General features: G+C 43.8%; 1 protein-coding gene across 1 annotated transcript in view; it reads left to right on the top strand.

Moving 5' to 3' along the window:
• Window positions 1–13,202: 13,202 nt before the first annotated feature.
• LVRN (laeverin) overlaps window positions 13,203–23,056 on the top strand; it is a 78,120-nt gene continuing 68,266 nt past the window's right edge. The window contains exons 1-3 of the mRNA XM_060235578.1: window positions 13,203–13,847; window positions 19,416–19,558; window positions 20,950–21,125. Coding sequence (XP_060091561.1) covers window positions 13,243–13,847; window positions 19,416–19,558; window positions 20,950–21,125 — 924 coding nt within the window. The 5' untranslated portion in view covers window positions 13,203–13,242. The remainder of the gene's footprint in view (window positions 13,848–19,415; window positions 19,559–20,949; window positions 21,126–23,056) is intronic.

Genomic DNA, 23,056 nt, shown 5'->3' with positions numbered 1-23,056 from the left:
GCTCTGAGTCTTATGAATAATTCCTATTAATATATAACTGAAGCTGTGTTAAAGAGGAGCCCTGTGATTATTTATATGATGTCTGCAAATGAAAACTAATATGAAAATGTCCTTAATCTCTTCTCTGTGTAAGTGACCCATTAGTCACTAAATATGTGTGCACTGCCTTCCTGTTCCTCTCCTGTCCCCCCAGCCCCCCACCCACATTGACAGGGTCCATAGACCTGGGTTTGTTCAAGTACAGTCAGACTAAAATCAGTTTGATGTTATTAAAAAGGGAATTTCAAGAACACCAGCAGAAAACAAGACTTTTGTGTGATTTGCTGTTAAGTACTGAATATTAAAAATCATTAACCAAACAACTAACATTTGCAAAACATTAGGATCCTTCCTGCTGCTTTAATATTTGAGATTGCACCAGCATGTATGCTTCAGAATATAACACTAAGTTAGGTCAAAGGTCTATCATACCCAGGGCCAGCTTGCCCACTAGACAAACTAGGCAGATTGTTGGAACTCAGTCCTAAAATGGCTGACTGACTCCATCTTAGTAATAGTAATGTTGTTTCTGCAATGTCATGCTGAGTCATGCTGCATCATGATCCAGCTGTTACCTGTTACTGAGGTAAGGTGGGATGACCTCACCTGTAATTAGGCTTTGTGCTGACTCACAGAGCTGATGCAACCCTGATGATTGGTACGTGTACTTAGGGAAGCTCAGTGAGCCTGCTCAGTCTGCCTGTAAGGATTGTGGGTTCTGTGAGGCCCGCTATCTGGGTGGCAGCGATCACTGCTGGTGTTGGATCCTATGCTACTGTGCTTGGATCGTGCTGTGTATACTTACTGCTGTATACTGTTATCTACTGAAGTGTGTACTGATTACTGTGTATGACCTTGGCCTGGCAACGACTCTGAATATTGGATACTATTCCTGGTAAATATATCTACCATTGAATACAGCTGTTTCTCTTGTCTATTAATTCCTGTGTTTTGCCTGTCCCTCTCCTTCAGCTCTTCTGCTGCGTGCAAAATACTCTAACATTGGTTCTGGGCCCAGAGCTCCCAGTGCTCCCAGTGTTTCTAGAGGTGCTGCTGTTCTGAAGACAGAGGAGGCAACACAGTGTTTTGGAAGAGACGGAGGCAGACTGCCAAGTTGCCCAGGTGTCCAGTGATAAGTAGCAGAGATGGAAGCTGCAAATGTTGTTTCCTTCTCTGGGCTCAGCATTACTAAGCTGAACGGGACTAACTATGCTACGTGGTCCCAGAAGGTCTTTCTCTAGACGACTCCCAGCTGGTGCATATAGCAGGACTGGAGACGGCTAATGACGGCTGGAATGCTTTGAAGGAAATTTACGTCCGAGGAACTGTCGGTTCTCAGATTCGTTTGGTGAGGAAGCTTCTGCATACCAGGCTGGCAGCTAATGCTGATATGTTATCTCATATAGAGTCTATGCGTAGGATGTTTCTAGAGCTAAGAGAGCATAACCAAATGTTTTCTGAATCACAGGAGGTGTGCATACTTTTAAGTTCCTTAGATGCATCATATGACGCTGTGATAACGAGCCTGGAGGGTTTGCCTGAGACAGGGTTAACCATGAACGTCGTAACTGGACGGCTTCTTGATGAATATGGCAAGAGACAGTCCAATTCCTCTCTACGTGTGGAGAGAAAGCCTGTCTGTAAGCCAGAGAGGGGCAGTGGATTTACTGTTAAGGAGGATCCTGACTGTCAAACAGGTAATGTAATGGCTGTAAGGAAGAAATGCTTCCGGTGTGGCTCATCTAGACATTTGTTTAGGCATTGTCAAGGCCAGAAAGGGAAAGAGAGACGGTCTGAAGTGAGGTCTGCTGATAAGAGTGGTAATGTGCATCTCGTTACTACTGGTAAGTCAACTAACCACACTCAATCTTTCCTAATTGACAGCGGAGCGTCGGAGAACCTCTGTAGAGAGAGGAGTTTGTTTACTACTTACACACCTGTTGATAACCAGTCTGTTGTTTTAGCAGATGGAGTTAAGGCAACTGTTTTTGGCAGAGGGAAAGTGTTCCTGCCAAGCCTAAGGAAGGAGCTTCAAATGGGTTTTGTTCCTTCACTTAAGATGAATCTGCTGTCGGTGTCTGCTCTGTGCAGGGAAGGTTTCAAACTGCAATTTGACACCTCGTGCTGTGAGCTGAGGACCAAGGACGGTGTGTGTGTAAAGGCAATGCTGAAGGAAGATTTATACTTCTTGCATACCAAGGTACAAACGTGTAATAACGTCTGTGTGAATAAACCAGTGCATGATAATTGCTGTCATCTTTTACACAGGAAATTAGGCCATGCTGGTTTTCCTGCTCTAAAGAAGACTGTTGAACAGGCAGAAGGCCTTAGTCTTAAACCTTGCAAGGAATTTCTTGACTGTGAAATCTGCAAGCTTGTGAAGTCTACAAAAGCTCCTGTGCGTACTCCAAGTAAATTTACTAGTAAGAAACCTCTTGACCTAGTGTTCTTAGACCTGATAGGGCCCTTTAAGGAGTCAGTGGGCGGGGCCAAATATGTCTTAAGTATAGAAGATCACTATTCAAGCTCAGACGTAAAGGCCAACTGAAGGCTAGACGTATGAGGTTTCTCGGGTATGAGAGGAACGGGAGCTGTTATCGTTTTGGCACGCTCGACAGTCGTGAGGTGGTGATTAGTGCTTCAGCCACGTTTCTGGAGAGATCAGAGGGCTGGGATCGTTGCACCCAATCGCCAGCGTTCTGTCCTGAGGATGACCAAGGAATCCGGTTACAAGTCAGCTCGATGCCTAGCAACCCAGAGGAGGGAGAGGCGGCTGAGTTAACCCCAAAAGAAGAGATGCCTGACGAGGAGGAGATGGAGGAGAAGCCTACTCATGAGGAATCATCCGGGAGGAATGTGCCAACTGATGAGCCTGCATTGAGGAGATCTACACGTGAAAGAAGAGCTCCTGAGAGATTTAGTCCTGTAATGTCTGCTATACATGAGCCTGAGAAATATACTGACATTTTCTCTTTGTCCAAGGAAGAGCAGTGTAACTGGAAGGCTGCTATGGACGATGAACTTTCTTCCCTGAAACGTTTAAATGTTTATGTTGAGACTGATACTGTACCTGCTGGTGTAAAACCCATAGGCAGTAGATGGGTATACAAGGTGAAAACAGACCAGTCTGGGGGAAAAAAGTATAAGGCGAGGCTTGTAGCACAAGGTTGCAGACAGACTAATGAGACTTATGACGAAGTGTTTGCTCCAACGTTAAAGAGCAGTTCACTTCTGACTGCGTTAACTGTGGCAGCCAGAGAAAAACTCCATTTTACCCATTTGGATGTCTGTGTGGCATACCTAAATGCTAGTTTGGAGCACCAAATTTATTTAAAGAGACCAGAAGGTATTCCTGGTACTGGAAAGGGATACTGGTTGCTTAATAAGAGCTTGTATGGTCTAAAGCAAAGTGGTCATCAATGGTCACAATGCCTAGTGGGTACACTTAAACAGCTAGGGTTTACCCAGAGCATTGCTGATCCATGTGTGTTTACCAAGGGAAGTGGTGAAACACGATGTATTGTTCTTACTTTTGTGGACGACTTGGGGATTCTGACCAAGACAAAGAAACAAACAGATGATATTGTTTCAGCCTTAAGTAAGAAGTTTAAACTGAGAAATCTTGGTACTGTACAGACCTATGTGGGTGTAGATATTGCAAAAACTACACAAGGTTTTAAACTGTCACAAAAACCTAAAATCATAGATTTGTTGGACAAGTACAAGATGACTGATTGCAAAACTGTTTCAACCCCTATGGTGACTGGCTTTGTAAATGATGTTACTGATAGCCCACCATGTCATGTTGAAATGTACAGGTCGTTAATTGGTAGTCTGAGCTATATCAGTAATTGGACTCGGCCAGACATATCAGTAGCCTGTAATCTGTTGGCAAGAGCTACCCAGAACCCTAAGCAGAATCACTGGATTGCTGCTAAGCGAGTGTTGAGATATTTAAAGAACACTGCTGACTGGTGTCTTTATATCGAACCTAGGGGGGAGCTAGCACTGAAAGTCTATACAGATGCAAGTTTTGCAAGTGACTGTGAAACCAGAAAGTCAACAACAGGTCTTTCCATATATTTGGGAGAGGTGTTAGTATGCTGGAAGACACAAAAGCGGCGTGTGGTTGCCTTGTCCACCACAGAAGCAGAGTTCTGCGCCCTTTCTACTGCTTGTACTGAGGTAGAATGGTTTAGACAGCTACTAAAGGACCTGCATATAGAGGCAGAGAAGCCTGTTGAAGTTCTGGAAGACAATCAAGCTGTGATTGAGATTGCAAAAGCGGAAGGAGTAAAGACAAGGAATAGGTACACTGACATACGGTACCAAAATGTCAGATCATGTATCATGGAAGGGTTGATAAACATAAGGTATTGTGATACTGGCCACAATACAGCAGATATGTTTACGAAACCCCAGACTATGGAAAAGCATAATGAGCACTGTAAAAGGCTCGGATTGAGAAACGAACAGAACTATTAAGAGGAGAATGTTGGAACTCAGTCCTAAAATGGCTGACTGACTCCATCTTAGTAATAGTAATGTTGTTTCTGCAATGTCATGCTGAGTCATGCTGCATCATGATCCAGCTGTTACCTGTTACTGAGGTAAGGTGGGATGACCTCACCTGTAATTAGGCTTTGTGCTGACTCACAGAGCTGATGCAACCCTGATGATTGGTACGTGTACTTAGGGAAGCTCAGTGAGCCTGCTCAGTCTGCCTGTAAGGATTGTGGGTTCTGTGAGGCCCGCTATCTGGGTGGCAGCGATCACTGCTGGTGTTGGATCCTATGCTACTGTGCTTGGATCGTGCTGTGTATACTTACTGCTGTATACTGTTATCTACTGAAGTGTGTACTGATTACTGTGTATGACCTTGGCCTGGCAACGACTCTGAATATTGGATACTATTCCTGGTAAATATATCTACCATTGAATACAGCTGTTTCTCTTGTCTATTAATTCCTGTGTTTTGCCTGTCCCTCTCCTTCAGCTCTTCTGCTGCGTGCAAAATACTCTAACACAGATGCCTAGGGTGCCGGAAGGGTGGGGGCACCAAATTGGGCCCAGTGCCCCAGGCAAGTGCCTAGTTTACCTGCCTCTCCGCCCGCCACCACTGCCTCTGCCAGTCCTTTCCCTTGGCCACACCACCTCCCCCCACCCCTCCTTTCCTTTCTATTCACTGCCACTGCAATCACAGTGCGCTGCGCTAGGGCCCTGCCGGTCCCGATACAGCATGCATCTTATCTTTAGAAGGACAACACCGGAGAGAGGCTTGGCTCCCCTTCCCTTCTGGTTCCGGAAATGAGGGAGGAGAAACCTTCACTTCAGCGCCGTCCTTCTAAAGATAAGATGCACACTACATTGGGCCTGCAGGGCCTAGATGCGGTGCACTGTGAGCACGTGGGGGGGGGGAGCGAAGGGAAAAGGGCGCTGCTACCGCGGCACCTCGTGGCACTGAGAGGGGGTGCAATGGTGCGGCAGAGGGGTGCCTGCCTGGGGCACCATACACTGTTGGGCCGGTGCTGATCATACCTGCAGTTTGTTTCTTTCTGACAACAAAGAGCCAGATGACTTGTTATGCTCGCAAGTAGATGTGCAGTCCTGAAAGTACACATACCAACCCTGAGCCAGTATCTTACTAGGGCCTGCTCTAAGAGAATCCAGTACTAACATGGCTCCTGTCTGGATTTTGTGATCATTAAGATCGCCCTGCACATGCAACTCCTATAGGGAACTATGTCTTTCCCTTAAATTCACAGTCACTGGAAAATATTATATGTGGAATATTAAGATGCAGAACAGCAAAGTTGTTCTTCACATTTTAACAGGAAAAAAAAATGTCCATCTATTGGAAATCCAACTCTGCTAAAAATGAAAGGTCAAATAAATTCCTAACTTGTCTTGCTGACACTTCATTTTCCAGAAAGTGGAGAAGGAAACAAGGGGATCTGCTATCTTGGACCTGATTCTCACCAAGGAGGAAAAACTGGTTGAGGAGGTGGAATTAGTGGATAGTAGTAATCACCCTGGGTAGTAGTGACCATGTGATTTTGGAATCTACAGTCTTGGGGAAGGGAAAAGCTGTACATAGTCAGACATATAAGTTGGACTTCAGGAAAGCAATTTTTGACAACCCTAGAGAGATGCTGGGTAAAATCCCATGGTCAGAAATAATTAAAGAAAAGGGGAGTTCAAGAGGGGTGGGAGTTTCTTAAAAGTGAAATATTGAAGGCACAATCACAAATGATTCCTATGAGATGGAAAAACTGGAGGAGCCTAAAGAAGCTAAGGTGGCTCCACAAACAGTTCTCTAAAGACTTGAGAAATAAATAAGACTTATTTAGGAAATGGAAGGAGGGTCTTATAACCAAGGATGAATATAAACAAATAACCAGTGATTGTAGAGAAAGAGTTAGGAAAGCTAAAGCTCAGTATCTTAGGCTAGCAAGAGATGCTAAAAACAACTACAACAAAAGGGTTTTTTTCTTATGTATGAAGTAAGAAAAAAAGCAAGAACATGGTAGACCCTTTGCAGGAACAGGAAAGTCAAATTGTAACAGGTGATGAAGAAAGGACAGAATTGCTCAATTTCGACTTTTCTTCTCTTGTAAGGGAAATGGTGCTCAATATGGCAAAAACAGAACATATGATGAGCAAAGGCAGTTTCAATCTAGGATCAACATAAGGGTGGTACATAAATACCTACTTTTTAAAAATGTGACTAAGTTCTCAGGGTCAGATGAACTGCACCCAAGGGTACTAAAAGAACTTGCAAACGTAATTTCTGAGCCTCTGTCATTATTTTTTGAGAATTCTTGGAAAACAGCTGAGGAGCCAGAAGATTGGAGGCAGGCAAATGTTGTCTCTGTCTTCAAGAAGGGGGAAAAGGAGGATCTGGGTAACTACCAACCCATCAGTTTAACGTCTATTCCTGGAAAAGTTTTAGAACAAATCATCAGTTGTTCCTGGAACATTGAGAAAAGATGGTGTCAAGCATCTTGTCTCTTTATTGTTTCTTTATTAGTGTGCCTGTATTGCTGACTGTTATTCTAATGTATTGCACATCAAAGCCATGTAACCTTTCTTAGTTCTCACTAGTGACAAATGCAGGAATGTCCCCTTTGAAGATAAGGCCTCCGGGAATACTTTCTCAGGCTCAGGTTTGGAGTCTGAACCCAGGATGTTGCTAAACCGCAAGAGTAGATAAAATAGCAAGCGTGTGAATTTCACACACCCAGGTATTAATTCCTAAGGTATCTTTGATGTGCCCCCTTAAAGCTAGTACTCTTGAGTTACACTGTATCACTTCCAATTTTGTGCCTATACGAGCACCATAGATTATCAATAAACCAATACATTGTTACAAAATCAAGGACTGGTTATTTTGAGAACTAATGCTTGACAGATGGCTGCTATTACTAAGAGCCAGGATGGGTTTCTCAAGAACAAGTCATGTCAGACTAACCTGATCTCCTTTTTGAGAAAGTGACTACCTTGCTGGACCAGGGGAATGCTGTAGACATCGTTTATCTTTATTTCAGTAAGGCTTATTAACATACTATCCTTGTTAATAAGTTGGTAAAATGTGGTTTGGATCCTGTTATCATTGGTTCCTCATCCTCTTGGAGAGGAGTGACAAGTGGAGTGCCTCAAGGATCTGTCCTGGGACCTGTTTTGTTCAACATCTTTATAAATGACTTGTATGAAGGAATAGAGGAAATGTTTATTAAATTTGCCGATGATACTAAATTGGGAGGGGTTGCAAATACAGTAAATACAGGATATAGGATGATCTTGACAGGCAGGAAAACTGGGCTAAAACCAATAAAATGAATTTTAACAGGGATAAATGTAAAGTTCTGCAGTTAGGTAGGAAAAATCAAATGCATCATTATAGGATGGGGGAGTCTTGTCTTGGCAGCAGTGTGAAAAGGATCTAGAGGTCTTAATGGACGGTACGCTGGTCAGCAGTGTGATGCAGTGATTAAAAAGATAAATGTGATTTTGTGTTGTATCAACAGAAGTATAGTGTCCAGATTACATGAAGTGATAGTATTGCTTTACTCTGCTCTGGTTAGACCTCACCTAGAGTAGTGTTCAGTTTTGGGCACCACAATTTAAGATGGATACAGACAAGCTGGAATGTGTCCAGAGGAGGGTGACAAAGACGGTGAGTGGTCTGGAGACTAAGGCCATTGAGGAAAAGTTGAAGGAGCTAGGTATGTTTAGCTTGGAGAGGAGATGATTGGGAGGTGATATGATCACCATCTTCAAGTATTTGAAGGGCTGTGATATAGAGGATGGTGCAGAATTGTGTTCTGTTACCCCAGAAGGTCAGACCAGAATGAACGGGTTGAAATTAAATCAAGAGTTTCCAGCTAAACATTAGGGAGAATTTCCTGACAGAGTGGTTCCTTAGTGGAACAGGCTTCCTCAGGAGGTGATGATCTCTCCTTCCTTGGAGGTTAAGCAGAGTCTAGATGGTCACCTGACAGCAATGCTGATTCTGTGAATTAGGCAGATCTTGAAGAGGGCAGGAGGGGTTGTATCAGTTGCTTAGTTTTTGTGGCCCTTTCCTACATGCCCAGGGAAATGCTGATTGCCACTTTGGAGTCAGTCAGCAATTTTTCTCCAGGCCAGTTTGGCAAGGGATCCTGGAGGTTTTTGCCATCTTCTGGGCATAAAGCTGGGGTCATTGGGGATGTGTGTGTGGGGGTGGGGGGTGGGGAGCTATTTATGAAGTGCCTGCATTCTGCAGGGGGTTGGAGTAGATGGCCCTGCTGGTCTCTTCCAATTCTATGATTTTGTGAAATAAATGGAAAAGTAAATAATATCCTCAAAAGAATTAGTACATGGCCTATGTCTTACAGTATCAAGATGTTTTTCAATGAACTATGGCTGGATGTTCTGCCAGAAAGAGGCCCTGAAAGATGATTTCTGGCCAGCTTTGATCACTGTTGAGACACAGCCATATTTTGTGGTAAGGCACATTATGTCAGGATAACAAAATTTCTATTATCTTGTTGCCTCTAAGAAGCTTTCTTGTAAAATGTGATATGAGAATGTACACTTGCAATTGAATCCACTCCTCAGTGCATGGTGCCATATGGATAAAAGGTTCTATTTATATTCTGCTTGTCTTTTCTGAGATCCTTGTAACAGTCAGAAGATAACCACTTACACTTGTTTCTTCATAGTCTATATCCAGTTCCTTCATCTTTCCCTTGAAGAATATGCCTTTTGATATTTTTGTAGCTCTCCCCTGAATGCTTTCCATTTTGACAGCATCCCTCATGAATTAGAGTAGAAAGTCCTGTCTGAGTCTTGGCATTTGACATGATTTTCCAGTTGATGGCATTTTAAAGTACACTGTTCTTTGAGTCACAGAATAACACGTTCAAATTATCTACTGTTTTATGTGAGCTCTTTGTAACTAGCACAATCATTATATTTAATACTAATTTGTTCCTGTATGCATAATGAAGGCACTACAATGGGTCCATTTACAGGAAAGCCCAATGAGACCCCCTAGGGATACAGGGCAAGTGACTCTGTAAATTAATCAGAATATTTTAAAAGTCTGATAAGGTCTCCAGTTGAGAACAGGTAGTGTCACTTAAAGGAAAAAACCTCAAGCTACCAAATCCCGGAGAGGGAGATTCTGAGGTTGAAACTGGATTTCCAAATTTTTCCTCCTTGAACTTTCTTATAGAGCTCTACTTCAACCAATCACTTTATCTGCTGCCAACATTTTGTCTTTAAAACATGTGAGATTACAAAAAAGATGGCTTGTGTAATCAACATACCTTGTAGCTTCTCAATATTGTTAAACTGTGTTTAAGATAAGGAGTCAGATTAAAATTTTAGTATAAATTAAATAATTAAAGGGCCGATTAGTCTGCTCTAATCTGAGGACTTTTAAAAATGAGAGCCATTTTACTCTGCTTTATGTTTTATGCTGGTTTGTGCTGTGGTTAACTTTTTAATATAGTAACTTGTTACCTGTAATGTTTTATGGCTGTGCCATGCTTTAGTTTGCAAGCCACTTTAAATAGGTTCTCTGGAAAAATGGCATATAAATTTTCTAAATAAATAAATGATATGAATACATAATAGAGACTCCTTGTGAATAAATACTCCAGACCACTTACTATAAGTGCCATAATAAAAATCTTGCTTTCTGAGAAAAATCCTGTAATTTATTTTTCAAAATGGTTTTCAGTGACAGAATAGCATTCACCTTTGGGATGATTTTATTTGCCTTTATTTTTCTGCTCATTCTAGATTGCCACAGATGTAGGCTTGTATAGTAAAGCTGCCATGCTTTCTTCAGCAATACAACATACCCTTTTACTACTGTTGTTCTATGGCATTTCAGTTTCCCTATACTCCTAAAGTCATAATTTACTCTAATAAGTTTTAATTGCTTCATCCATGTTCTCTAATGCCCTGATTTGTTATAACATGGTTATAAGGTTATAAACAAAATTGTCCAAGTTTTTCATTCAGTATTTGCTCTTAAACAAATCTTAACCAATTCAGCAGGGACAATTGCTGTTTCTTCATTTGAGCCCTTCTTTATTCTGGATAATACCACAATGGAGGTATTTTAATGTACTTGAACAATCCATTCGTTTAGTCCTGTAGTTTATGTTTGAAAGCCATGCAACTTTTGTTATCTTCCAGCTTTTGTGAGGAATTAATTGTACAATGATTTCTGATAATCTATTCCTGTTATTTGAGTAATTCCCTCATTTTAATAAATGTCATCATGTCTACTCATAAATTTGGGGAGGGGCATAAAACATGATTTATAGTTGATTGCTGTCCTACATACTTAAATGACACATTTGGCATTAAAAATCATGATGAAGCATTTAACGAATGCTTTTGCTATTTTGCACTAGAGTAAATTAATATAGAAAAATCCTTCATTTCTCTGAAATCTTTTACTCATTTCTCTGAAATCTTTTACTTAAGATTAATCATATGCACTTAACAGATATGCAGAACAGATCTGTCACTGACATATTATAAGTGTAAATGATGAGTAACTATGGTTACTAAAGGGAACCTTCATATTGAGGCAGTAAGTCTTTGAGAATGCAAGTGCTGCCTGGTAGCGTAGCTGAAGTTAAAGCCCAGTTGAAGACACATTCTACTTTTTACAGCTTTAGATGATGTTCAGTGACTCTTACAGTAATCCTAGAAGAATTACTCCAGTTTATTAATTTCATTATGCTTAAACTGGGGTAACTCTGCATAGGATTGCCTTGTAAATGCATTTCACAATACAAGTGCATGAAATGGTACGATCTGGGAGACCCAGGCTCGAATTTCCATTCTGCCATGGAAGCTTGTTGGGTAGCCTTGGGTCAGTCATTCACCCTATCACCAATGTTTCCTCTAAGCTGAAGAACCTTGTGAACAAAAATTCTATTTTGTGAGCTACTGGCATTAAAGTTGTGAGCTACTGGCCTTAAAGTTGTGAGTTACTGCATAAATTAGTGTGCTCTGGGGTCATCTTTCCTGAGCTAAGACAAAAATGCGTGAGCTGGAGGCTGAAAATCTATGAGCTAGCTCACACTAACTCATCTTAGAAGGAACACTGCCTATCACCTTCATGTACCTCAAAAAATTGCTGTAAGGATAAAATGAAAGTCACAAGAACTATGTAAGGTGAGAAAATCATGGCATACATAAATAAATCAGCTACTGGACTTCTGCAGTCTGAGGAGCATTCTGTGTACAGAAAATAGTGTTCTACTGAAGGTTGTTTCTTAACTACTGATCCAGTGACACCAAGGTACTGCTCACATAAAGCTGCTAATTGAAGATCCTGTTCCAGTTGAAAGTGAACTTCCAGGGAAATGCGGCTTGTTTCACAAGAAACACTTTCTGAAGCATCCTGTTTTCTTGTATATAAATACAATTTGAAAAATATTGAATTATATCTACCCTTCAAGCTTCTATTCAGTGGCAATCTTAAGCAATATTGGCCTGCTTTAACTTCATTGTATGTGTGAGGTGCTGTTAAGCTGCTTTCAAAGTGGGTTCTAGAAATAAGAATCATAGTCCAACCAAATCAGTGTTGTCCACCGTTTCTTGCTCCTTAGCTGGTAATGCAAACCTTGGGGGTTACTGGGAGAGCTCTGTTTTGGATTGCTTTGTGTAAATACTATGCATTGGACTATAGCATCTTGCAAGACATTGTCTCTTGATTCCAGCTAAATGTGAATTGGGATCTGAAACTCTTATTCTTCAGCTACTTAGGGAACTCTTACGATTCTCAAGGGCACTCTGCTCTGACACACTTTGAACAAAAATTATGCATCAGACTAGGTACTGGTCTATGATACATTGTCAGGGAACCATCTCTTGATTTCAGGAATGTATGGAATAGGAGGTCCAAGCATTATTTTGGGGTGCAACAGTTCCTTAATCTTTTGTCAATTTATGGTCCTATCCAAAAGATTCCTATGGTCATACCAGCTGTATGATAAGGTGACCAGGTTTGCAGAACTGTTTCCTGATTCCTGGAATGTACAAGGTAAGGAGTTCTAAAACTTATCTAAAGTGTTGAGATCAGCTTAAGTATCATAAATACTGAACAGAAGGATAAGGAACTTCTGTTGTTGTTCATTCATACTGTCGAATCCAACTCTTTGTGATCCCTAGGAACTGCAAATATGGAACTGGGAACCAAGTTGTGCTAGTCCATTTTGTGGGATTCTGAATAGTGTTAATATGCTTTCATCCTGGCAGCTGTCCAGTCTGAGGAAGATCTGATCCCAGGAATGGGAGGTGGGGATTGGTAGGTTTTTCCGTTACATCTTTACATGTACATGTTTACGTTTGAACATCGGCTCTGTGCGCTGATGCAACAAGGGAGTTGAACGATAGGGAGCTACATGAAGATGCCTTGTGGCCCGCCGAAGCGTCGGGTACGCTCCACTCAGGCACGAGCCATCTATTAGCAGCTGGCCTCAGCAGCAGGACACGGTTCCCAAGGGCTCCCTCGGTGGCTTCAAAGCCCCGAGAGGGAGGTGCCGTCTGTGGTGAGGGAGCAGCCTCTTCTCCCTCCGCCTGTGGAGACAAGGGGCTCCGCCCTGCCCTCACAGCCCCACGACTAGACCGACTCTTATTCTCTGCCCGCCCCAAGGCCGAGCCAGTTACCCTGGGCCAGGGGCCACTAAGATGGGCGCCAAGTCGCCGTCGGGCTTCTACGTGGGCAGGAAGCTCGCCGTGCTGCTGGCGCTGCTGCTGGCCGCCCTGCTCGTGGCGCTGCTGGTGCTGGCCGTCCTCTACCGCCGCAGCGTGCAGGAGCTGGCGGAGGAAAGGCTGCGGAAGGGTGACGCCGCCCCCAGCCAGCCGCCCGCCGCTGCCCCCAGCCCTCGCCCGCCAGGCCCCTGGGACCGCCTGCGCCTTCCCGCCACTTTGGCGCCCGTGCACTACTCGCTGCTGCTGTGGCCCCACTTGGCGCCGGGCCTGCCCGAGCCGCGCACCTTCTCCGGGCGGGTGAACATCACGGTGCGCTGCCGCCAGGAGACCGCCACCGTCCTCTTGCACAGCCACCAGCTCACTTACCGCGGCGCCGCCGTCTGGAGGGCCAACACCAGCCGCGTCCCCCTGGCCGAGCTGTGGCTGGCCGAGCGCCACCAGTTCGTGGTGCTGGAGTTGCGCGAGAAGCTGCGCGCTGGCGCCCTCTATGAGCTGCGCTTCGCCTTCGACGGCCTCCTGAACGTCGAGGGCGGCTTCCGCGGGCTTTTCCGCAGCGCCTACGAGGACCAGGGCGAGAGAAGGTAGGGAAGGGAAGGGAAGGGCAGGGCTCCCTGCACGGAGGACGCGCGCTTCCCCCTTCGCCGGGAAGAGCGGGTGGGCGCCGAGGCGACTCGTCCTTCGGCTGCCTGACAGGCAGGAGAACCTAAATGCATGCCCCACCCGTCGTTCTTTGCGCCAGGCCTTCTTGTGCCTTGGGGAGAAAAAGCAGATGAGCTGACAGCTCGACTTGGGGAGGGGGTGGGTTGGGAGGAATTGTTGTGCCTCTGAAAAATTACTGTAAAACTCTGGAAGGAATTACATTATTACTTAACGTGTCTTCAAGTGTACATGTGGGCACTAGATAGTCAGGATGTGGTCCAAATTATTTCATAGGATACCTCTCTCTCTGTTTATGGCTCTCTGTTTAGGGCCAATTAGACTTGCAGTTGGATCAATAGCAGAAAAAATTGGATTAAGGCATTTAGTAAGATCTGTGGATAGCAATAGATGGGGTAGGGCGGGTTATAAATCGAACAAATAAAATTACCATACAGCATAATAATAGAGTTAACAATCAGATAAATGAATGTTATTAGCATGTTTAGTGACATAAGAAACCAGTATCTCTGTTAAGCCTCGGGGGTTACATTGTTCTGAGTGTTGTAATAACTTGTAATTTGGCAGTCTCCAGTTCTAATCTGCTTCTGAAATTATCTTGCAATAAAACAGCTACTTTGAGGTTCCCTGTTGAGTGTCCTGGGTGGCTGAAGTGTTCTCCAACAGGTTTCTCAGTTTTGTGATTCTTGTTATCAGAAGGGTACACAGAGAAAACCTGATGCAAAACAGACCCAAAAGGGAAAATAACAGAACACAACTAGTGGTCACATACAGCTCTCAATTTAAAATACATCAATGCATCAACAGCAGTTTACAGCTGCTACTGGATGACAGTTTTCTTTCACAAGTACTGGGGGTAAACCTACATCAATGCATCAACAGCAGTTTACAGCTGCTACTAGATAATGACAGTTTTCTTTCACAAGTACTGGGGGTAAACCGTTTCTTGCCCTCAGACAGGCTTTTGTGGACCAGCCAAGCCCATCAGAGCAAAGAGATGCAGAGGACATCTTTGAGGAAGAGGTTGTCAGCAGACCTAACCCAAACCCACAGCCAGTGGCAGAGATTCTGCAGGAGGAAACAGTCTCTGAGGGGCTAGACATGTGTCTTCAGCCAGGAACCAGCACTCTGGTTTCTCAGCTTCCCAGCAACACAGCCAGTTCCCAGTCAGTTGACCTCCCACATCACCAGAGCCTTGGGAACACCGTCACAGGAAGATGAGGAGAGACCTTCAGGTCAGAAGGTGCAGTGCAATGCAGGTTGTTGAGCAGCATGGTGCTTAAAAGCAACAAAGAAGGGAGTGGCTATGTGGAGGCAACATGTCTGTTGGCAACTGATCTTCCTGCATATATTCTGGATTGGTTTCTTTGTTTTTGACCTTGGGGTGTACCTTAGAAACCTTATTCTTGGATCTGCCTTTGGATTTGAAGCTGTGAGTGTTGCCTGATCTGTGCCTGAACCTTGGAACTGTATCTGGACCAACTCTAACATTTAGAAACTATCTCTGTGTGTCAGCAATCTGGGCACCGCTCTCCAGCTCCTTACCTACAATAATATAACATCTAATTTGAACATAGATGCTGGTATCAGAGCTTGCAGTAAACCCAGATACTAACTTTACTGCCCCATACACCCAGACAGCACAATCACTGGACTTAACAACATGAACTACCTCATCTCAGGCTCATTCACTTGCTCATTTTCTGACATTGTATATGCCAGGGGTGGCCAACGGTAGCTCTCCAGATGTGTTTCCCCCTACAACTCCCATCAGCCCTAGCCATTGGCCATGCTGGCTGGGGCTGATGGGAGTTGTAGGCAAAAAGCATCTGGAGAGCTACTGTTGGCCACCCCTGGTTATGCCATTAAATGGCAACAATTCTCTACACAGAGAATTGTTCAGTTCTCTACATAGGGCAAACAGGTCAAACCCTACACCAAAGGATAAATGGACACAAATCTGACATCAGCCTTCCAGGACAGTCAATAGGAGACCTCAAAGTGGCTATTTTATTACAAAAGAATTTCAGAAGCAAACTAGAATGGGAAATTGCTGACTTACAAGTTATTACAACACTCAGGATAATGTAACCCCCAGGGCTTAACAGAGATATTAGTTTCTTATCTCACCATAATGCTAATGTCATTCATTTCTCACATCTGTTTGTAAACTCTTTTATTTATTTATTCGACTTACATTCTGCTCTCTCCACCGAAGCAGGCTCAGGGCAGCTCACATTCAAGGTAATAAAAACCAGTATTAATAAACTATAACATAAAAATAAAGTACATCATAGATAAAAGCATATAAAACAATATCATAAAATGATGTCAGGTGCTATTTTGATCTAACAGCATAATATATTGATGTATTAGTAATGGCGGGTAGTTGCCAATTTAGTCGATGTTAAGTTTTATTATTTAGCTATTACTGCTGGATGTCCTATTAAGAGAGAGGTCCCAGGTCACAGTAGAATGTTCGAGGTGGGCCAAATAGTATCTGTTTTTTGTTGGCCGGATGGTTTAATATCTGGGGTTTTTTCTGTTGTGGATTTTAATTCAAAAATGCCTGGTGGAAGAGCATTGTTTTGCAGGCCCTGCGAACTGTGAAAGCTCTCGCAGGGCCCTAACCTCCTCCGGAAGCTCATCCCAACAGTAAGGAGCCACAACAAAGAAGGCCTTGGCTCTGGTCGTCTTGAGCCTGGCCTCTTTGATGCTGAGGATCGAGAGCAGGTTTTGTGATTCTGACCAAAGTGCTCTCTGGGGTACATGCGGGAAAAGGCAGACCCTATGTAGGTCCCTGGCAAATAGGGCTTTAAAGGTGATAACCAGCACCTTGAAGCGAATCCGGTAAGCAATAGGTAGCCAGTGCAGCACTTTCAACACAGGTTGAATGTGTTCCATTGACGGGAGCCTGTTAACAACCTGCTGCAGCATTCTGCACTAGTTGAAGCTTCCGAATTTGGGACAAGGGCAGCCCCATGTAGAGGGCATTACAGTAATCCAGTCTCCAGGTGACCATGGAATGGATCACTGTTGCCAAGTCATTGCATTCGAGAAAGGGGATCAACTGCCTTATCAGCCAAAGATGATAAAAGGCTGATTTAGCTGTGGCTGCTACCTGGGCCTCCATTGTTAGGGAGGATCCAGAAGCACCCCCAAGCTTTTAACTTTAGGCACCAATGTGAGTTGCGCTCCATCGAAGGTCGGTAGAAAGATCTCCGGTTCCGGATCCTGACGACTTAGATACATGACCTCAGTCTTTGTCGGATTCAATTTCAGTCAATTCAGCCTGAGCCACCCTGCTGTTGCTTGTAAAGCCGTGGACAGATCTTCTAGAGAGGAGTCGGACTGGCCACCCATCAACAGATAGAGCTGGGTGTCATCTGCATACTGATGTCAACCCAGCCCAAACCTCTGGGCAAAGGGGCACATGTAGATGTTAAATAACATCGGAGACAGAACTGCCCCCTGTGGCACACCACATGTAAGTGGGTGCCATCAGGATAGTTCCTCCCCTATCACCACCCTCTGTCCCTGACCCTGGAGAAATGAGGAGAGCCATTGTAAGGCTTTTATTATTCTGTATGCTAATCTGTTGCTATTCACAGGTCTTACTGATTGCCTTTGCTCTAATTGAACCTTCCTGGCAATATCCTCTTCACCCACTACCAATATGTAATGGTTGGTTAATTGTGTTTCAAAGTATCTGAAGAAGTGTGCATAGACACAAACAATTATACTCAGAATAAAATTTTCTTGATCTTTAAGATGCCACTGGAATCAAACTTTGTTCTACCCACCTGAATCTATCTGCTGTGGAACTTGAATGACAACCTCCAGACTGGAATGATGGTTCCTGGAGGCAGCATTAATCGTTCAGGAATTGGAATGATAGCCCATGGAAGAAGAAGAAGACATTGGATTTATATTCCGCCCTCCACTCAGAGTCTCAGAGCGGCTAACAATCTCCTTTATCTTCCTCCCCCACAGCAAACACCCTGTGAGGTGGGTGGAGCTGAGAGGACTCTCACAGCAGCTGCCCTTTCAAGGACAACCTCTGCCAGAACTATGGCTGACCCAAGGCGATTCCAGCAGGTGCAAGTGGAGGAGTGGGGAATCAAACCTGGTTCTCCCAGATAAGAGTCCGCACACTTAACCACTACACCAAACTGGCTCACTACACCAAACTGGAGTGGAATCGTGGATGGGCAGTCCCTGAGAGTAATAGCTCAGAGCAGTTTACTTGGTTCCATGCACTTTCATTCTATTCCAGTCCCAAAGTAGTGGGGGCTGTCATCTGGTTCTAGGGGCAGACACTCCACTCTGGTGCCTGTCATTCCAGTCACATAACATTGATTCTACTCAGGGATAATTCTCCACGCCCAGAGCAGTGTATGTGGTTCCACAGCCCATCATTGCACTTGGGCACCTGTCCTCCCAAGAGTAGATATTCCACTTTGGGGACTTTCATTACATGGCCAGAGCCCTTATGCTGGTGACTGTCATTCCAGTTCCAGAGCAGTCTATCTACATCCAGGGCCTACCATTCCACTCTGGAGGCTGCCACTTTAGGCCTAAGGCAGCTTTCTCTACTTTCCACATTTTTGTGGCAGCTTTTGTGTAATGTATTTCAATGAAGCCCATGTAGGTCAGTAGGCACTCCTGGCTCACATATCCAATAGGGATCCCAGCATCCCCTTTGTTCCCAGTGGGTGTTCTTGTCATTTGTTCTGGTATCTTTTAAAATTCCATTGTTAAAACTGACCCCTTTGCTTTGGTGCTGAAATTTGGTTTGGAAACCCCACAAATATGATTCTTTAGAACAAAGTTGGATTCCAGTAGCACCTTTTAAGACCAATGAAGTTTTATTCAGATGTAAGCTTTCTTGTGCATGCACACTTTGTCAGATGATGAAATGGGGTACAGTAGTAGTGCTACATATAGCTGGTGGACAGTGGTTAAGCATGCAAAATAGTACAAAGTTAAAATCCAATGGCAAAATAGTGAAATTAACAGATTGAAAGAATAATACATTTGGTTTGAATAGTATCAGTGTGGGAAGACAGCAAAGGCAATAAACATGTCTAGAATAATGAAATCACACAATAACGTTTTAAATATAACTTTGTTAATGTCTTTGCTCAGCATAATGCTTGTGTGGCAGAATACACTGTTAGTCCTTGAATTCTTGTCTGGGGAATGAAGTAGCTAAAAGATAAAGAACTAAGAATAGCTGGGTTATTCCAAAGGTGTGTTTCATCAGTATACTCCAGAAGACACTGCTTGTAGCAATGTTTAATAATTTCCTTCCCCACCTATGAATTTGTACTTTATATTATAGTTTTCCCTGTTCACATCTTTGGCTACTGGGTTGGGCTAGATTCAGAACCACATTAGGAGTATGCATAAGCATATGGAAGCCTGCTTCCATACACATATGGCTCCGAGTTCAATCAGTTGGACTGAATTTATTTATATTCTCATTTTAGGTGGTTGGTTGCTTCACTGCTCGAGCCAGCAGATGCAAGGAGAGTTTATCCATGCTTTGATGAACCTGCCATGAAAGCTACTTTTAATATCAGTATTGTGCATCATCCAAGCTATGTAGCACTTTCTAATATGCCTGCTTTAGGTAAGTAAATAAATGAAGCTTCTACTAATGGTAATATTAGAGCTAGTTATTCTGGTAATAACAATAGTAATACACTTACTAATCTTGTTGCTAGTATAATTGGTATTGCAAGGACTGAAAGAGTCCCAGGTACCTGATAACCTGGGGACCTAAAGATTTAAGGCTGACATCTAGGAATGGGAAAGCTTTGTTCAGCTTTATTGTTTGTCCTTTCTATCATCTACCTCTAATTATATGGCAAAGCGCTTTTCATTCCTTGTCTTGTTTTCCTTAACTATACCTCTGTGATGGAAATGGAAGCTGTTTGATTTCCTTAGCTGGGCCCCCATACACCACCTTCCTCCAAAGCAGCATGCCTACCACTTTTAATTCCTAATTGGATTCTGGACATCAACTGGGACTTCAGAAGTGTCTGAGTAATAGAAGGGTTGTCCTTTTATGAACAGTGCATTCAGGAGAAGATGAAACCTTGTGGGAATAAATAAATATTTCTATCAGAAGTTGTTAGGTGGAGCCAGGAGACACTGGGGTGGAGCTAGGGGGGAAACGGCGCCGGGGAGCGTGGCGAGCCGCCCCGCAGTTGCCGCCTCTGCTCCGCTCGCCGTGGCTGCTCCTCTGAGATGGGCTCAGCCTGAGCCCATCTTGGAGGAGCAGCCACGGCGAGCAGAGCAGAGGCGGCAGCGGCGCGGCGGCCTCGCCCGCTCCACCTCTGGGATGGAAGCGGGGGGGGGGGGTGGAGGCGGGCTGGGAGCATGGCGAGCCACAAGTCTGGGTCCTAGAAGGGCCCGGATTCGCGGCTCGCCATGCTCCTGGCCTGCCTCGCCCTCCCCTGCGCTGCTGCCGCCTCTTGGCTGCTCCTCCGAGATGGGTTCAGCCTGGGCCCATCTCGGAGGAGAAACTGTGGTGGGCGGGGAGGGGGCGGCAGCGATGCGGCAGCCTCGCCGGCTCCAGGATCCGGTGGCTCGGCGCCATTTCCCCCCTCTCCCCCCGCTTCCATTTTTGGGGGGAGTGGGGGAAGAGGGTGGAAATCCTGGGGTCCCCCGCCAGGGCGGGAGGGTTGGGAAGCCTAAAAGTTGTGGAGAAGAGGAGGAGTTGGTTATCAAGCTGACAATACTGCAAAACGGTCTTCTTTAGAAATGAAATGATTTCATACTATTTAGCCAGATAATTGATATTGAAACATGTCAGGCTAAAGTAAACAATACTTCTTAAATCATAGCCAGTCAGCAGCACAGTATGAATTTTGATTTTTTAAAAATAGGGATGCTAAGGCAACTCATTTAGATTCACTTGCAGAATAAACATGCATAAATGTGGTTAGCTAATACTGCAATCTTGATTGAGCAAAACAATTTTTATATTTAATATTAGTACCTTCTTATATTTTATAGATGTTTCTGAATATAAAGATGTGAATGAAAGCAATCTGAGTACATTGAGTAACTGGACTACATCGATTAATTGGACTGTTACAACATTTAAATCAACACTGCAAATGTCAACCTACATCACTGCTTTTGTGGTCTGTAACTTTGATTATGTCACCACAACTGTGAGGGGCAATGAGGTAAATAAGTGTTTGTGACTTTGTGATCAATTTTACAGATTTGCATTTGTGACTGAATATTGTGTTCTGCAATGTATGTTAAAGATATACTATAAAGCAGCAGAGGGCCCTTAAGGACTCACAAGGGGCTTATTTTTTGTCTCCCCCACTATTTCTTCTTTCACTTTCTGGAAAGCCTCCATATCTTCTCTCCTTCTCCTTCTCTCTTTCTTAGCCACCAGCCAACGTACCTACCTTTAACTGCCCCCTTGTCTTCAGCTTTCCTCCTTTCCTCTTCTGGCAAGATTTCCTTGGGAAAAGTATGGCCCATGTGTCAGCTTTTGGGCTGGGCCAAGATGCATGGTAGAGTACATGCATCCCTACACTGTTCCTCTTTCACTTCTCCTGGCAGCTCCCATATCTTCAGCTTTCTTGGTTTACTTCTCTCTTTCCCTCCCACCAACCTGCCTTCCTTTTGTCTGCCCTCCCCTCCAATCTTTAGCTTTATTTATTTACGACAATTATACCCCTTCTTTCTCCTTAATGTGGGAGCTCAGTAGCTGACATCATTCTTCTCTCCTCTGCCATTTCATTCTCACAACAACCCTGTGAGGTAAGATAGGCTGAGATAATGCAATTGGTCCCATGGTATGAATGAGGATTCAAACCTGGGTCTCCCAGATACTAGTTTGAAATTGTAACTGCTATACCACACTGGCTTTTGTGGGGTGTCATGGGGTGACTGTTGTTGAACAATAGCAAGTAGCTGATCCTTGGTGAATCATGCAAGTTTCCTGGTGATTACTATCAGGCCTGGTCCTGATGAATCCTCCTTCAAAGCCCAAAAGAGCCCTAGAAAGAGCCCTGCTCCCTTCTCTTACCTTTAGCTGACAGAAACTAAGGCTTGAAGGCTGGTAATACTATTGTGGTTGCCTAGCTATTGCCACTGAGGGTATTTGTTTCTTAAGCTACAGGTACTGTTTCTATTATTTGGTGTGAGAGAGTTAACTCCCCAATGTAATTTTTCAAGATTTCAGAATTTTCTGCAAATCTGGGTCATTTTTCATGTTTGTAGATAGATCTGTTGTGTCTGCTCATGGCTTCAGTCTCACAGTTTAAGTATCTGTTCATGTGTTAAGTATTTGCATATTTAGCCATGTTGCAAATTAGATACATTGATTTAAAAACAGTAATAACTTATTGTGAAATTGCAATCTCACCCACACTAGGATTTGTTTAAACATAGTGCGACAGAAGCTGCTGTGAGTTTCCAAAGGAGAATCATAACTGAGTTCATTGAGGTGCCTACTTTCCACATATCAGTAGCTTTAGCCTCTTTCCCAGATCACCTGTCTGTCATACATGATGGGTTATCCCATCTTAAAGTTAGTTTGACAGAAACCCCTTCTTAATTCCTTCTTGGAACATTCTTTGACATTTAATCCTACAGTACACTTCCATGGATATGGCACGCTGCAGGTGGAGAGCCATTCATTTTAATAGCATACACTGTACTTCTCCCATTCCACTTGGAACATGGAAGGTAAACTGTAAATCAATTTTATCATGTCCTGTTAGAGCTAGTAGATTTTAAAATGAAAGCAATAAAATTCTGTAAGGGCAGTTTCCAGTCTGCCTTTTGATGTGTCTTTTGAGAAACAGATTTGCTCCTCAGTATCTTCTTATATGATTCTCTGAATGTTTGTGGTGCAGAAGTGAGAAGTCCTTTCTGTGAAATGGCACTGATTTTATTTATATAGCTTGACCATTTGTGAGGGGTCAGGTTGTATTACAGAATGGCTACTTGATCTCTGGACGATTGAGTAACATTGAGATTAGTGAGTTGGTCATCTAAGAGATAAAATACTAGTTGGCCTTGAGGGAGGGAAGATGGCATGATGTAACTTGATTTCGTCAGATCTTGGAAGCTAAGCATGGATGGCGATTGGGAA

This window comes from Heteronotia binoei, chromosome 4 (assembly GCF_032191835.1).
Source record: "Heteronotia binoei isolate CCM8104 ecotype False Entrance Well chromosome 4, APGP_CSIRO_Hbin_v1, whole genome shotgun sequence".
NCBI lineage: Eukaryota > Metazoa > Chordata > Lepidosauria > Squamata > Gekkonidae > Heteronotia > Heteronotia binoei.
This window is presented reverse-complemented; position numbering and strand designations above follow the sequence as displayed.